The sequence below is a fragment of the Argentina anserina genome, chromosome 1, assembly GCF_933775445.1.
Source record: "Argentina anserina chromosome 1, drPotAnse1.1, whole genome shotgun sequence".
In the NCBI taxonomy this organism is placed as follows: Eukaryota; Viridiplantae; Streptophyta; class Magnoliopsida; order Rosales; family Rosaceae; genus Argentina; species Argentina anserina.
In genome coordinates this window covers 5,887,142-5,904,801 of record NC_065872.1, presented here as the reverse complement: position 1 = coordinate 5,904,801, position 17,660 = coordinate 5,887,142, and the positions used below count along the sequence as shown (strand labels likewise).

The window sequence follows — 17,660 nt, the reverse complement described above, 5'->3', positions numbered from 1 at the left end:
TGGAAGCCAGGGTGTTAAGCCCAGAAAGCCAAATGTCAATGGAAGTGCACGCCGGAGAATGCAAAAGAATAGGGCTGGAGCTGGCCAGGATCAACAAATCCAAGCCAACAAGGAAACTGTTGCTGCTTCTGATGTTACTGAAACTGCTCCTGTTGAGAAGAAGTTACCAACATACACATTGGAAGAATATGAGATGATGAAGAAGAACGGCCACGGCAACAAATTTGAAGAGCAGCACCATCAGCCTGCAGGGAAAGATAAGAGATACAAAGGGCCACGGAAGCAGCAAGGCGGCAACAGATCCAATTGTGACATTGAGGATGTTCCACAAGCCACTGTGGAGAAGGCTGTTGATACTTCGTTTACCATGGTTCCTGGTGAATTTCCAGTCCTTGGAAAAGCCTTTTGAATTTTCAGTCCTACTAAAATTTGATTCTCCCGTTCATTTTCTTTAGGATATTTTATGTTCTTCTAGTCTTGAAACAGAGGTGGCCTTAGAGGCAATTTTGGATTGTGGGGAAAACCAGTTGAAATATTTATTTTAGTTTAAAGGCTTAAAACTTAATGAGGATCTTCCCAGACGTTTTCCCTTCCTTTTTGTGTTCTGAACTTACGCTTTTTTGTGCATGATCATACATTCATGCAAGAGAGAAATCGAAGGAACATCATTAGTTACATAGCTCAGATGATATTGATGATAAATTAAAGAGTTTAAGATTCATAGGTTATGCATAGGTTACATATATGTCATCATGTGTTCATATATTGAACACTAACAGTCTTAACACATACAGCACAGGTTGTGAGTGACTGAGATCCAAATACTAATACCTTTTAAGTCCAAGCATAAGCAGAATTGCTCCAAGGTAGTCAATATCATAGGCTAGTCTGATGAATTTCGTTTTGTAGTTATTCCAAGGAGGATATCTAGCCTCAAAATCAGGGAAGAAGCCTCCTCGGAAAACTGCTTTCTCGTGGCTGAAAGTATCAACAGAAAACTTCCCATGGTACCTCCCAAATCCACTAGAGCCAACACCACCAAAGGGTATACCCTCACAGACAAACTGCACACAGAAATATTAAACAAAGTTAGTATCGTTTGCCACATTTAAGCCAAGACAAATAAAATTCCAAGTCTTTTGACGTACTTGAATCAAGACATCATTGAAAGTCACACCCCCGGAGGATGTATCTGATATAATTTTCTTCTTGAAGTTTTCATCTTTGGTGAAGGCGTAAACGGTCAGAGGTTTGGGCCTCGCGTTTATGAATCCAATGCTTTCTTGAATGTTCTTCAACTGCAGAAGTTAAAGCCATTCTTCAGATCAATGTTTTCAGAGAAGTTGACACTCAAAAAGCAGTACATATATAATTCTCACAGTGATTATTGGAAGCAAAGGGCCAAAAATTTCTTCATTCATGATCGCAGCATCAAGTGGCGGATCTAACAAGATTATTGGCTCAATGAACCTGAAAATTAGGCCCCAATAATAGAAGGATACATGTGAACTTTGTTTTGAACTAAAAAGTAAAAACTGCATTCTCTGGATACGAAGTATTTTATGAAAAGCAAAATAACAGCTTTGCTTCCGAACTATACAACTTCAACATCTTCGGTTCGGAGTTATCGCTACCAATGCAAAAAGTTTGGCTAAACAGAAGTGAGAACTTACAGTTTTTGTTCATCCAGTGAGCCACCATGTACAATGGAAGCTTCAACAAGAGGATCTTTGAGGAGATTCTGCAATCTCTGAAAGTGCTTCATATTTACAATTCTGGCTATGCAGTTTGCATCTTTTGGGCTTTCAGTATAAAATTTCTTGATCGTTTTCTTTAGCAGTTCGATCTAAATGACATGGTTAGGACCCTAATGATCAGAAAGGCACTAGACCTTAGATTTATTAAAAGTGAACATCACTCAAGGCCATGCTTACCACAGTAGGAGCCAATTTTTCCTCGACAAGCATATAATCTATTCCTATACATGCTTGCCCATTGCAAGGCCCCCATTTTCCACTTGCGATTCTCTTGATTGCCACCTTCAAGCCAACACAACAATAGCAAACTCAGTAACATTCATATATTGCAACTTTATTCCAACAGGCATTAAGCTAAGCAGCTAACTCAAAACCTTTAAATCTGAAGGATTGGAGAGTGAATCAAGGATGACAGGGCATTTTCCACCCAGCTCAAGTGTAACTGGTGTTAAATACTTGGCAGCTGCAGTCATGACAATGCGTCCTACCTGTGGACTTCCTGAAAGAGCCAGTATGAGCATAGCAATATAAATTTCTATGCCACATTTTACAAGATCAAATCTGAGACAATTATGAAATTTGATCTGTACCAGTAAAGAATATCTTATCCCACTTGTGCTGCAGGAGTTTTTCACTAATTTGTGCTCCGCCCTCAATGATTCTAATGGCTTTAGGGTCCATGTATTGAGGGATTGTTTTAGCAATTAAAGAAGAACATGCCGGTGCTTGGTCTGAAGGTTTTAATACCACTGTGTTACCTGCAGCTATTGCTCCAATTACAGGTTCAAAAGCTAAAGCTGCATTGTAAGTAAAAATTTAGTTTTCCACTTTTCTTTCTGTGTACTACCTATTGTTGATAAAGAGTACAGTTTAGAGAATTAGGCAAATTACTATGCTGAGACCACTGAGATGAACTGATTTAATTTACACTCTTTTACAATTTTAGTTAATATTGCTGCATAACAAAGTTACAGGCTAGGCAACCTAATGTTGATAACAAGTTGAGATTTGAGAATCTATAATAGTCAAAATCTTGAAGAGACTTTCCATTTTCACAATCTTAGATTCTTAATAACCATCAACAAACATAGTCTAAAAGTAAAAACTATTTCGCTCATTCAGCTGGATACTTGTCAATTTTTCGGAACATCATAACAGCTTTGCTTCTGAACTAGCAGAACTACAACAGTTAATCTGCATTTTGAGGGTTTCAGAAAGATGAACTGATTTCACACCTTTCAATAAGGTAACTACAGATCAGCATAGACAACAAACATAGATCTATGCGTGTTTCAGAACTCGTTAGAATAGACTAAACTATTCTGTTGCATAAGTTACACTGCTTATAGTAAAGGAGATAACTGGACTCACATATTGGGAAGTTCCAAGATGCAAAGATGAGAACCACGCCGAGTGGTTCCGGCACCAGCTCTGCTCTTGACAGAAATAAAGCCAAAGGTAATTTACACTGCCAAAAATCACAAAAATTCACAAAGATTACAGAAGTCCCAGATTAAAACTTTCAACCAGAAAAACCTTTAAACCTCTTTTGCCTTTTTCCGGAGTAGTACCTTTTTAGGTGCCACCCATTTGTCTAAGTTGCCCAAACAATGATTGATCGATTTCACCAAAACTCCGACCTGCAATGAATTATACAAAAAATCAATGAGGAAACAGCAAAACACAGAACATATGCATATACTCGATCAAGGCTCAGAACAAAGTAACAAACTAAGAACACCAAGCTAGCTACCTCATCCTTGTAACCTTCAGTTGGGTGCTTGCCAAGATCTTGATAGAGTGCTTGAAGGATCTTTTCGTCATTATCTCTGATGAGATCAAGAAGAGCATTCAGCTGGGTTTTCCTCCATGCAACACTTCTGGTTCTACCACTCTTGAAGGTTTCCCTCAGCTCACACACAACTGCTTCTTCATCCGCTATATCTGTCATTGCTTCTATAATACTCCAGGTTACCCTCTGCGCGCTAAAGTTTGTTTCTCTCTTTCTAATTTTCGTGTGCCTCTCTTGTCAGCTTTACCATGGTTATATATATATTGCTTACGCATACTACACAGATCGATTCCCCCAGCTATATGAATGACATTGAAGGCCTCCAACTAATCTTGGTCGATCGATCACCACATGCTAGACACATGTATACCTAATTACTCATTATGATAGTAGCATCGTGAAGTTTTCAAGTGACCACCATGTCAGCCTGTCAAACCACAAGCATGTTTGGATATCACTTACAAAAAATTTACCTGATGTGGAGAGAAGCTAGGTTTTGGGAATGCTTGCTACTGTTGTATAGACATATTTGAAGTATTACGCAAAAGAGATGCTAAGTATCGTTTCAGAAACAATCGTGTGATCAATTTTGTAATAGTTTAGGCGAGAATAACATATAAGATTGGCAGAAATTCTTTGTAAAATGTATTATCATATATACCAACAACTTCTGTGAAACTAATCTAATTTATAACAAAACTTGCTCACCTGAAGAACATTTTCAGGGAACAAATTTAAAGGGATTGTTCTATCATCTAGCTAAGGTAATCCCCATTTGTAAATAAACCCACACTTTTTTTTTAATCTACAGCCAAAATATATATTAACCTTCCTTATAGAGTTTTTTTTTTCTATCATTGAAAAGTTCAAATTATTTGTTTGAGTTCACGTTTTTACCCTTCCAATTGAAAAAGGAAATTGTCTCCCTAAATATGGTTGTTAGAATATTCATGCAACTCTTTAATAAAAATCCAAGATTAATGACGTCCGTTTTGGGAGTAATATCCTACAACTAATTAATTGCACGAATTGATGTCCGCCAAAACTAATTAGGGACATTGACCCACAAAATATGCTATTTTGAAATCAATTAAGTTAATAGGTTCATGCATGAATTAGTACGTGAAAGTTGAAACATATGGTAAGTTAAGAAGAGGTATCCCTAAATCTCAAACATAAACTATCAACAAAGAAGTTCATTGCATAATTGGACTGAACTCTGAGACATATTCAATAAACATTTGCAAACCAAACAAACTCTACTGTCCAATTCAACAAGAGGTACAATCAGTAAGCAATTTGTTATAAAATGTCAAGTTCTGCATTTCACGCATTCAATTTAACCCTACATCACAGGTAAATACTCTTTCACATAGGCAAAACGTGCACCATAACCAACCAGAAATCAAAACCTCCAAAGTCCAAACCCCACACTCCATACCAAATAGGTAGATACTATCACCCATACAGGTAGAACACCCTACCCGTACCCTTGAAAACCCACACTCACTATCTAATCCTACCTATCTCACAGAAAGCCCCTTGTACATAGGTAACACACCCTACCCAACAGGTAACTCATTACTACCGCACAGGTGAAACAACTCCCTCTACACCCACATGCCAGGAACACTACCCACTCGACAATCACAACCTGATGCACAGGTAATAAACACCTATGTGAACATAAATTACCCAACCCAGTATCCAAACACAATGGTTAAACAACCATATGAAATCAGTTGCACACATAATGGATATACATGTTCAATGGAAATAATGACAAACTGGAATGAGTAGAAACAACAGAAGCCGATGAAGCAACACCACCCACCACCCTCTGATTGAGCTATCCATTTATAGCCAAGAAAAAACCCGTCGGATATTGGAATTAAAGCTGCAAATCAGAAATTGAAACCCCTCTAATCCCTCTATTGATTCCATCGTATCAATTGACAAATGAATGAGCGAAACGCGGTTCAATCACCGAATAAGGATAAGAGCTTCAATCGCGTGGAGTACTGTGGTTTTGATTTTGGCTTGGTGGCATGTTTAGTAAATAATTGCAAATATAGGTTCTGTTAACTAGGTCTGAAATATACTTTTAAAATTTAAAAAATCTTCTTAATAAATAGATCTAGGTGTAACTTCAATAAGCGGCAATTTAGTATAGCTATATGGATGTATATCTTTTTTTTTTTCTAGTTCCCTTACATTTTTTTATGTGGGACCTGAAGACAAACCAAACAGAGGACAACCCCTTAATGCTTTAGGGTGGTACACCGTTACATACCAAAACAGAGGGGCCAGTGTCTAGAATTCGGACATCAGGGTATCCCAACGGCCGAAGGTAATACCTCCGGTGTGAGACTAATTCCTTACGGGTCCCATGTGAAATGATTCCAACCCGGAATTTCACCGGGTGCACTGGCCATAGAATGCCCTCAATGCCCCAACTCAGGGCCATATTGTGGCCCAGTTAGAAATAAAGAGGTGTGTAATGTCTCCGCCAACGATCGAACCTCTAACCAATGTCACGTTTAAGCTCTGGTCAAAGAGTTGCCGCGTTCAGAAACCACTACACCACACCCCGTGGTTGGGTGTATATCTAAATCTTAAATGTATAGTTTTTTTTTTAAATAAGTGACGTATAGTCTAGTTTTGAAGTAGTGATAATTTTTGCTATTTCATTTAATACATGAAATTGGTATGCATTGCAATCCCTTGAATTTTATCGGTCTAAATTTATAACATCGATCTCTTTCCGAAGTTGAAACCTACTTTTCTTTTATCAGGCATAATGATCCAACCGCCAAATTGTTAGGAGCCAAGTGTACGTAAAAGCTCTATTGGAAGACTGGGCGTTTCACTCGATTGTGCATGTATGATGAAAATGAACATTATATGTTTGGTATATTTATGAGATTGTAAACTCATCTCTAACAATTTTGACATTTTATAGAAAAAGCAAACTTTTAGAGAATATTGTGTTTTTTTTTCTATTTCAACAGATTATGCATTTCATTCTCCAAAATAAATAAAGAGATGAGAGAGAATGAGAAATTCTTCAAATTTGCATATTACTGTAAATTTTTACATAAACAAGAGCATTAAATGCTACACTTTCTCCAATAACTTAAGTTTTAATAACAACCAATCAAAATAATAAAAAAATTGAATCATTTATTTCAAACTAGCAAATTAAATATATAAAATAATTTATAGTTATAAAAAAAGATTATATAATATTTTTATTTACTTGTAATAAATGCAGATATATGTAAAATAGAGAAACTGTTGGAGCTTGAGCATAAAATTTTTAGAAATTTTAACATTTATTTCTCTATTTTAAAAAAAATTGCCAACATTATTGGAGATACTCTAACAATATAGCTAGGCATGATCAATGAACATTGTGTATTTGTCCACCCAAAAACAATTAATGGGGTAGGAGAGAAGTCGGTTTCGTCATAAACTTACAACTAACCTTAGTACCGTACTACAGTAAATAATATAAATGAGAGGGGAGTAGAGTCCTTCGGATTTTCATGAATGCACGAAATGGATTGCAAATGGGATGCCAAATTTAAGTTTTTGTATTTTAAATTTGGGAGAAATATATGAACTTTACTATCTTGATTTTTCTTAAAATTTTAGCCACCTGGAAACACTGAATAACTATTCACTTAGTAAATGCACGGTTTAAAGTGACAGCTTAGTACATCAATAATTTTAAGATGATAATCTATGTTATAGGGGAATAGATTATCAATCTTTTTTTTTGTGTGAGAATAATGTGAACTGGTTTTTATGAAAAAGCTAGAATTTCGAAGGAAAAAAACACTTGTAGGCTTCTAGCTGATTGTCAAAACATGTTTCTTTGAGATCAATCAACCTCATACATTGCCTTAAAAGAGGGTCTGCTTGCAGCGCGCTATCTCCCTCAACTGCCCTCAAATGTGCCTTAAAGAGGAGAATATGCCCGTCTGTCACTGGCTCTTGTAGAGTTCAATGGGGAACATGCAAGCTAAAATCTATTGTGCGCCCATTGGTCACTTATTCAAGTACTTCACCAAACCCAACTTTATTGCGGATGTCATTGACTCTGTGTGTCATACATTTTCCTCCCCGACTTGCTGGCAACCTGGCACCACAGAGTTCCAACTTCTTTCAAATATTTCTCTGTTGGACTCATTAGAGGCGCTTCGTTATAATTTCATTTTCTCCTAAAAAAATAAAAAAATAGAAACCTGTATCACATTTTGAATTAGTATATCGAGCCCAAGGAGCCAACGGCCTTTTGAGCCCAGAAATTTGGGGGATTATTAATTATCTAGCCCACTATTTTAGACTATGCTATGATCAGTATGATGGTTTGCCTAACCCATATATAGACTACCTTATTGCCGTCAAATCTAAACATATACATCAAATCTGACAAATCAAATCAAAATCTTCACACTCAAATGAGTACCGCGGCAGAGCCAATTGAAGGACGCAGAACTCTTCTTATGAACCATAACTTACATTGCATATAGAACCAAGCCATGTATACCATGACGTACATCAAATCTTTGCTTCGATCAAACTTACATGCATGCAGCGATAGATTAATTACCAAGCAATGAACCGTTGAACCCAGTGAAGTGAACAAACTGAAAACAAGTGAAAGAAACCGGTCTGTTTAATTTGGTTCAAGTAGAGACTTGAGAGGTCGTTATTTGACCGCTATGTACGTGGTGATCATGCTGCTAATTTTATAATATAGCATGGTAGCATCACTCTTTCTTTCTCCAGATATAAGCTCTGTCACTTAAAAACATTTTAGATCAACAACTACAAAGAAAATGAAAAATGCAAAGCATCTTACAGAACATTAGCTTGTCTGGTTAAAGAATGCATCCTTTGCTTGTAGGAAATTAGATGAGATCTCCTTTTTAATGTGTACAAATACAAAGCTACACTAACCCAAAAGGCCTAAACCCTATATTTTCCATAGGAAGAAATGAATCTTCATCAACAAATTAAGGCTTTGAAGAGGCCATTACCTGTTCTTATCATATATATCAACATGTAACTTAGGGTTCTTATCATTACTTAGCAACATGATCACCACGTACATAGAAAATGCGCGTTAATTGACCGTTCAAGAGTAGCTAGGATTGATTCAATTAAAACGAAATGCAAATGATATTTCCACTTTTGACCTAAGCTCAGTTGCTAGCTGATTAGCCGACCTGAGAACTTAATTCACGCAATGAAATGAACCAACACGCGAGAACAAAACGAAACTCTACATATACCAGTCTTCATGATGTTGTGCTGCCATGGTCAAGATCGAGCTGACTTGTGACTAGCCAAGCAGTACGTAGTACGTACCCTCTGCATCGCAAGCTATCAGCAGTAACCTAAACTTGGACTTGACATAGCTCTTAGCTTTAAAATTGACATAACCTAACCTTAGCTTACAGACATTCTCAGTTACACTACAACCCATCTTTTCCCCCCACTTTCCTGATATAGAAACCCCTCCACCTCCACAATCTCATCTCTTTAAGACTTTATATCCTTTCCCATTGTTCATTTCTTGCACTCAACAACCACCCAGAACAAAGCAGAAGCAAGAAGAAGTTGCAGAAGAAGGAAGAGCAGAGAGTTTCTGAAATGGGTCGTGGGAAGATTGAGATCAAGCTGATCGAGAATCAGACGAACAGGCAGGTGACTTATTCCAAGCGACGGAATGGGATCTTCAAGAAGGCTCAGGAGCTCACGGTTCTCTGTGACGCTCAGGTCTCCCTCATCATGCAGTCCTCCACTGATAAAATCCACGAGTATATTAGCCCTACCACTACGTACGTCCATATATCATTTCTCATCGTTATTTATAATTTTCTGTTTACTTTTAATTTTCGATTAACTTCATAGAACTGATATGTATATCAGGACCAAGAAGATGTTAGATCAATACCAGAAGAATTTACAGATTGATCTATGGAGCTCCCACTACGAGGTACTCAAAATTAAACAAAGGACCCTCTCTCTCAAGTTTTTTACTTCACATGGATCTTTTTTTGAGTTTCTATTCTGTATCAATTAACGAAATTGGGAGGGATGCAGGCAATGAAAGAAAACTTGTGGAAACTGAAGGAGGTTAACAATAAATTAAGGAGGGACATCAGGTTATTAAGTTAGATATACAAGCACATCTCTGCAGCTAGCTAATTCCAGAAAAAAATTATAAATATACTTTATTTCTTACATTTGGAATTGATTGATTGATAGGCAGAGGCTGGGGCATGATCTAGATGGTCTGAGCTATGCTGAGCTGCAAGATCTGGAGGAAAAGATGTCCCAATCAGTGCAAATCATACGTGAGAGAAAGGTACTCCGATCTTATCGTTATATCTCTTTTTCCAACTTTTTTTCTTTCTATTTTCCGGACTAGGTTAAATAAAGCCTAGATCTATGGATCTGCCAATTCAATTGTATTTAAGATTTCAAGCTGCAGTTGGTGTTTGATTTTAATTCTTAAGGATAACTCCATATTAAACTAGTTCTTCATCCTAATAGCCGGCCGTGTATAGCCTTGAATAGGAAGTTAGGAAATCCTCTCTATAAGAACAGATCACTTTCAATTCAGAGCTACATATAACATATGTACAACCAGTTTAATTTCTGTAGTTGAGTTCTTCTAGCTATGATTCAAATATATGACGGTTTTGATATTGGCATTTGTTGTTAAATTAAGTACCACGTGCTGAAGACTCAAGCAGAGACTACCAGGAAAAAGGTATAATTACTCAGCTGGAACTTCTTAGTTAATCATTAAGTGATTACTATCGAGGGGCGGAGTTCTATATCTTAACTTAAGTTACAGATTTTCATTTTTTGTTAACTTTTTGATCGAGTTTTCACATCTCCACCGTCTAGTTCTTAGGTAATAACGTATAAATCACCTTTGTAAATTTTCAGCCAATTTTGTAATAACTAAGTTTTTCTATTATACACATGGACGTTTCAAATTCGGCAGATTTAATTTGTTCATTGGTTTAACTTAGTTAAATACCGTAACGATTATCAAATTGGCTGAAATTTTACAAAGATGATCTATACGTTATTACCTAAGGATTAGACGGTGGAGATGTGAAAACTCAATCAAAAAGTTAATAAAAAATGAAAATCCATACATTAACTTAAAATACGGACCTCCGCGACTTAAATGTGTTATATATATATATATATATATATATATATATATCTTGGTGTTATAGTATTGTATATATGAAATATACAGTAACTATATATTCCCACTGCTGCAGAATAAGAGCTTGGAGGAGAGACACAGTCATATGCTGCATGGCTATGTAAAGAACATTCCTTAAACTACTCCTAAATGCTTTCTAATACCTCAACTCCTCGATACATGTATACATTTCTGCATGTTTCTTGAATAGTTCGTTTGAAATTTCAATTGTGCAGGGAGGTCCCGTTAATGAGGATCCGCAGTACGGGTATGTCGAAAATGAAGGAGACTATGAATCTGCAGTTGCATTGGCAAATGGAGCATCCAACTTGTATTTTTTCAATCGCCTGCACAACAACCACAACCTTGACCAAGGACATGGTGGAGGTTCAATTGTCTCCATTACTCCTCTCCACAACCCTATTAACCACGGCAGCCACAACCTTGATAATGGACATGGTGGAGGTTCACTCATGTCCTCCATTACTCATCTCCATATATGATCGATCTCAATCCGTCTTGCTCGATTGATCCAGAGGAGAACAGTCATGGTACGTATTTAAACTAATTAAGCCAAATTATAACTGATGATATCTATATTTCAGTACTAATGTACTAGAAACCCGCGGCCGGTCTGATGAAGCAGTACTGTGATATATTCCTGGCTATTCGATTCTATGTATGTTATAAAGAAGCTAAACTGAGAGAGACACTGGCTTTTATATATATGTATCAAAGTATGTCTTTTAGAATCAGGCATGATCTTCCCCTGTCTTCTCTATTTTGTATGATTGTACTCCACATATATGCGTGTATATTGGCTGGTGGTAATTAATGCAATAACGATGTTGTGTTTTACATGGTGTCTTTGTTCTTGCTAATAGTACGTATTGGCTCTAAGCTAGCTAGGGTATTTCCCTAGTTAAGTTATTTGAGAAGGCTAAGTTATTTTGTGTAATAACCCGATTTTTCGGAAACGATGTTTGGTTTGATTAATTTCTATAAGTTGTGAAATTCATTTAAAATGAAAATTGGTTGTTTGCGATATTATGAAACAAGAACGGAAACGTTCTCGGAACGTTTATTTAGAAAAACGTTACGTTTCCGCGACGTGAATGTCGACTTTTATTCCATCTCTCGTTTGTGAAAACTTCCTTCATGGAAGTTGTAGAGCTCGTCGATACGAGATTGAGGACACGTCACGTGTTCGAATCGGACGTCGGATGTGAAAGTTATTAACGTCGGAAGTTAGTTTCCGATTTTAGAAACGAGTATAAAAGGGCATTTTTGAGATTAGGGTTTCCATAATTGGAAACCCTTTCTCTCTCTTCTCTCTCCGCCTCTGTAACGACCTCAAAATTTCGAGCATAAAAACTCAAAATTTCAAAGTCGTTAAACGCCAAACGATCTCAATAAAAATCGAAATCATAAGAACTGTCACAGCGGATCATTACTGAGTTTATGATACAACTCAGACAAACAAATTATTACAACCCAAATTTATAATCCATATTACATAAAAATGGAAATGTAATATTCCTCACAATTTCTCACAAAACCATAAATAAATCCTCACAAGTTCTCACACAAATCCACAATAGAACCTCACCACAAGCAGGATGATGAACGACTTCAAGTCCCCAGAGATGTCCTTCGATTCCCACTAATCGACACTTGCAGTAGTATCCCCTACACCATCGAATTGGTGCACCAGGATTGTCAACACAAACCCGGTAAGCTTTACAGCTCGTATGAGTAAAATAAAACAAATATAACTCGCATAACAATATATATGTCAATCCACAATTAACAAATATAAATGCACTCATGAGTCAATGGACGGCCCATCTGGTTGTCCCGAAAGTATGAAAATGAAAATACTCATGAGAAATTGGGCAACCCCTCTGTTTGCCCAAATGCATTTATAATACGAGTACTAATGAGCGTTGGTACGCCTATGTTACCCCTCATATAATACACCGCCGACGCTGGGTAACCTCCTCGCCACCCAACGCCCGGCATAGGGCAACCTCCTCGCTACCCTAAGCCCGACATAGGGCAACCTCCTCGCTACCCTATGTCCAACATCGGGCAACCTCCTCGCTACCCGATGTCCGGCAGACAGACTAGAGCTCTAACTGTATCGTAACTTTCGCCCGGCCAAAGGCTAGGTTCCGACATGCCACACACGTCCGAAGACTGGTCCGAAGACATAAGCACGTACAATAATCTACTTATTATTGTACAAATTTCATCACGTACTCAATATATAATTCTCATTACCACTGTTATCATAATTCACAAACGAAATCCTAACAGTACATATTTACCATTTATACCATATATATACAATCCACTTTATTATATACATGTCATATTTCTTTAACACGCCCGAAGAAAAAACGATTTAACAAATCACAACGTTAAAATCACGTACAATAATCTACTCATTATTGTACAAGTTAAATCACATGCTTAATATTTAATTCTCGTCATTCGAAATGACCAATTCCAATGAATTCATAACAATATATAATATAGCAAACTATATATATATGTACTTATTACCATTTATACAATATATATGCAATCCACTATATTGTATACATGTCGTAATTCAATATTAAAAATTCTTGCAAAATTGTGAATCACCGCAAGGGTAGATTCGTAAGTAAGTGAGATTTTACTCACCTTATCGACTCGGCGTAATTCCACAATTTCCGAAGATAATTCATTTCCTTGATTTATCGATCACCTTGAAAAGATAAGAAAAAAATTTAGAAACATTTCGTAAACCTTTAAATGCCGAAACAGTAATAATCGGTTACTGTTCAGAAATTTTCGGTTTTACGAATTTACTGTTCACTGTCACTATTCAGTGTTACTGTTCACTGTTAATATTCACATTTATATATTAATGTACAAATACACATCCAATACGTATTGATGTACGAGTACATACTGTTTACGTATTCTTGTACGTATAAATACTATTTAAATGTACGCACTGTTTCAGTAAATAATAATTACTGAATTACCCTTCTAAAATTACTTTTTACCTTTACTAAAAGTAATTTATTTACATTTACCGTACGTAAATAAAATTTACATTTAACGTATGTAAATAAAATTTATATTTACCGTACGTAAATAAAATTTACATTTACATTTACCGTACGTAAATAAATTACAAAATTACCCTTCCGGAAACACTGTTCATGCCGCCGCACGTGGCGGCGCGTGGGGTACACACGCCCCCTCCGGCAGGCCGCGCGTGGGGCCCACGCGCCGAGCCCAAAACCGGCGCGTAGCACGCCACCGCCGCCCCAAAACTCTCCCTCATCTCCTCCACCTCCTTCCTACGGTCTCAGACCACCTCTTACGCCTCCCACGCTCCCCCACGCGCCGCCTAAGGCGGCGGCATCTTCCCCAAATCCATTCTCCTCCAATCTCCTCCAAATCGAAACCAAACAACCACAAAACAACAAAAAGGCATCACAACAACCTAATTAAGCTAACCCTCACCTCAATCGTGCTTTAAAATTACCGGAGATGGCTCGGGTACGGCGGAGGAAAATTTGCATAAATCAACGTCGTTGGTGGAGCTCCGGCGTGGCGTGAGAGAGAGCGTCGACCTCGGGGTCGCCTGTGCGGGGTGGTGCGACACCTCCTAGACCCGCGGTGAGGGCCACGTCTCCCTGAGGAGGGAGATCGGTGGTGAAGCCGAGTGGAAGAGGGAGAGAGCTCGGGGAGGAAGAGAGAAAAGAGAGAAAGAAAAAAGAGGGGGGCTGAGAGAAGAGAGAGAGAAGGGTTTCCTGAAATGGAAACCCTAATCACACAATTATCATATTTATACTTCTTTTCAAAATCGGAAACTAACTTCCGACATTAATAACTTTCACCTCCGACGTCCGATTCGAACGCGTCACATGTCCACGCACTCGTATCGACGAGCTCTACAACTTTCGTGAAGGAAGTTTTCGCAACCGAGCGACGGAATAAAAGTCGATATATAAGTTGCGGAAACGTAACGTTTTTCTAATTAAACGTTTCCGTTTCTCGTTTCACAACGTCGCAACCGATCACATTCATTCTAATTACATTTCACAACTTCATAGAATTTATATCAAACAAAAATATTGTTTGAAAAATAGGGTTATTACAGCCTCCCTCTCACCCGAGCTCTCCTCTCTCCCTCTCGGCTCTCACCACCGATCTCCCTCCTCCGAGGGACTTGCTCCTCACCGCGGCACCAGCAACTTCGCAAGCACGACGCGACGCACCACCGAGCAAGACGCTAGCCAGCTCGCCGCCATGAAGCCTCCTCACCGAACCTGCACGCCTGGACCGAGCTCTTCGACGAGCTCATGTGCTCCCAAGACCAAAAATAGGTGAGGTTTCGACTATAAATGATGTTGTGATTGTTGTTGTGTGCATTTTGGATGTTTTTGATGGTTTGTGGAGGAGATCGGAGTAAGATCGGAGGAGGGGAGGAAATAATGAACACCGCCACCTTAGGCGGCGCGTGTGGGAGCGTGGAGCGGTCTAGGGGCGGCGTGAGGCCGTGGGAAGGAAGAGGGGAGGAAGGTGAAGGGTTTGGGGGCGGCGGTGGTGTGCTACGCGCCGACCTTAGGCTCGGCGCGTGGGCCCCACGCGTTGCCACAGTTAGTGGCGCGTGAGCACCACGCCTGGCCTGTCGGAGGTGGCGAGTGAACATTGTTTTGAAACAGTAAATTTGTAAAATTTTATTTTTACGACAGTGAATGTAAAAAGGTGATTTACGTACTGTAAATGTAAAATTATTTTACACACGGTAAATGTAAATGTAAATTACTTTCAGTAAATGTAAAAAGTATTTATACATTTGAATAATTCAGTAATGGTAATTAAGTAATTATTATTTACTGAGACAGTATTTACATTTGAATAGTATTTATACGTACAGAAATACGTAAACAGTATGCATACGTAATTTATGTATATTTGTATAGAAATAAGGGAATAGTAAATATGTGAATAGTGACTCCGTGAACAGTAAATTCGTAAAACCAGAAATTGCTTAACAGTAACATATTATTAATGTTTCGGCATTTAAAGGTTTACGTAACGATTCTAAATTCTATTCTTATATTTTCAAGGTGATCGATAACTTAAGGAAATGAATTACTTTCGGAAATTGTGGAATTACGCACAAGATTATAAGGTGAGTAAAATCTCACTTATTTACGAATCTACCCTTGCGGAGATTCAAGATTATGAAAAAGTTTAAAGAATGAAATATGACATGTATTTGATATAGTGGAATATATATATTCGTATTAATGGTAAATAAGTACATATATATAGTTTGCTATATTATTTACTGTCATGATTTCGTTGTGAATATATTCATTTTGATGATGAGATTATATATTGAGCATGCCGTTTTAATTGTACAATATGAAGTGATGATTATTGTATGTGGTTTTAACATGGAGTTTGTTAAAACGTTTTGTCTTCGGACGTGATTTGATGTCTTCGGACGAGTTTTGTCTTCGGACGTGTTTATGTCTTCGGACCAGTCTTCGGACGTGTTTGGCATGTCGGAACCTAGCATTTGGCCGGGCGAAAGTTACGATACAGTTAGAGCTCTAGTCTGTCTGCCGGGGTACTGCATATGAGGTAACATATGAGTTATCGGCTTATGAGTACCCATATATTTTTGGTATTGGATGACAGATGGTTGTCCAATATCGACGGTGTACTACTTGAGGGGTAACATAGGTGTACCAACGCTCATGAGTACCCGTATTATAAATGTATTTGGGTAAACAGAGGGGTTGTCCAATTCTCATGAGTTCATATATTTTTCACATTATTAGACAACCAGATGGGCCGTCTAATTTTTCATGAGTGCATTTATATTTGTTGATTTGTGGATTTTCGCATATATTGATATGCAAGTGGTATTTGATGTTTTTACTCATACGAGCTGTAAAGCTTACCGGGTTTGTGTTTACAATCCCGGTGCACCAATTCGATGGTGTAGAGGATAACTCCGCATGTGTGGATTAGCGGGAAGTGACAGCCGCTCAGATAACTCTAAGTTATTTATTTCCAGCTTGTGGTGAGGATTTATTTGTGGATTTTTGTGAAAATTTGTGAGGATTATTACATTTCTATTTAATGTAATGTTGAATTATAAATTTGGTTTGTAATAATTGGTTTGTCTGAGTTGTATTGTGAACTCAGTAATGATCCACTGAGACATTGAAATGATTTCGATTTATTGAGATTGTTTTAGCGTTTTTCATGTCTTCGAAATTAGAGTTTCATACTCGAAATTTCGGGATCGTGACATTTTGTGTTGATTCACCAAGCCACTCTCAATGAATTATTTATTAGATGGAGTCGAATCATCTTATTTGTGAATTTTTACTCAATCTAGATGGTCAATAGTAATAAGAAAAGAATTATATATGAAAATTGGCCTCCCATATAAGGACTGTCAAATAAATATGAATCTAGTTGTATGTCTACCTTATGAATTTTTCTATTTATAAATATTTTTTGATGAAAAATTTTCCGTTTATGAATGGGGAGTGAAATTTACACTCATCATAAAAAAAAAAAAATTTACCTCCACACCCATCAGGTGTGTGTTTATTCTAGTATTAATTATTTCATTCTTACAATATTCAAATGAAAAACAATTATATGGTAAAAGAAATACAATAGTGGGAAAGCAAAGAGGGGGTTGTATGATAAATGTTTTTTTTTGTCACTATCATTTACCCCCCGATGATTTATTTTATTTTAAAATATATATAATTTTAAAGGTTAAATATGTCGATATTGCATGTATTTTGGCTGACAGGCCTGTATGGTT

General features: G+C 37.5%; 3 protein-coding genes across 3 annotated transcripts in view; 2 read left to right on the top strand and 1 right to left on the bottom strand.

Moving 5' to 3' along the window:
- Positions 1-674: 674 nt before the first annotated feature.
- Positions 675-5,583, bottom strand: LOC126804985 (aldehyde dehydrogenase family 3 member F1). Its single transcript, XM_050532068.1, has 11 exons — positions 5,338-5,583; positions 3,511-3,976; positions 3,329-3,397; positions 3,129-3,225; positions 2,348-2,554; positions 2,132-2,256; positions 1,935-2,039; positions 1,674-1,846; positions 1,380-1,470; positions 1,149-1,298; positions 675-1,064 (listed from the first exon to the last, which is right to left on the bottom strand). The coding sequence occupies exons 2-11, from the start codon at positions 3,706-3,708 to the stop codon at positions 825-827; spliced, it is 1,455 nt and encodes a 484-aa protein (XP_050388025.1). The 5' UTR covers positions 3,709-3,976; positions 5,338-5,583; the 3' UTR covers positions 675-824.
- A 3,630-nt stretch (positions 5,584-9,213) lies between these two features.
- LOC126804986 (agamous-like MADS-box protein TM6) lies at positions 9,214-11,295 on the top strand. Its single transcript, XM_050532069.1, has 8 exons — positions 9,214-9,401; positions 9,493-9,559; positions 9,667-9,728; positions 9,832-9,931; positions 10,298-10,339; positions 10,869-10,913; positions 11,029-11,179; positions 11,258-11,295. Exons 1-8 carry the CDS (start codon positions 9,214-9,216, stop codon positions 11,293-11,295), a joined length of 693 nt encoding a protein of 230 aa, XP_050388026.1.
- A 3,687-nt stretch (positions 11,296-14,982) lies between these two features.
- The window catches only part of LOC126793106 (GATA transcription factor 5-like), a 43,437-nt gene continuing 40,759 nt past the window's right edge, over positions 14,983-17,660 (top strand). Inside the window, exon 1 of the mRNA XM_050519551.1 lies at positions 14,983-14,992. The gene's annotated coding sequence lies outside the window, so the exon portion shown is untranslated. The remainder of the gene's footprint in view (positions 14,993-17,660) is intronic.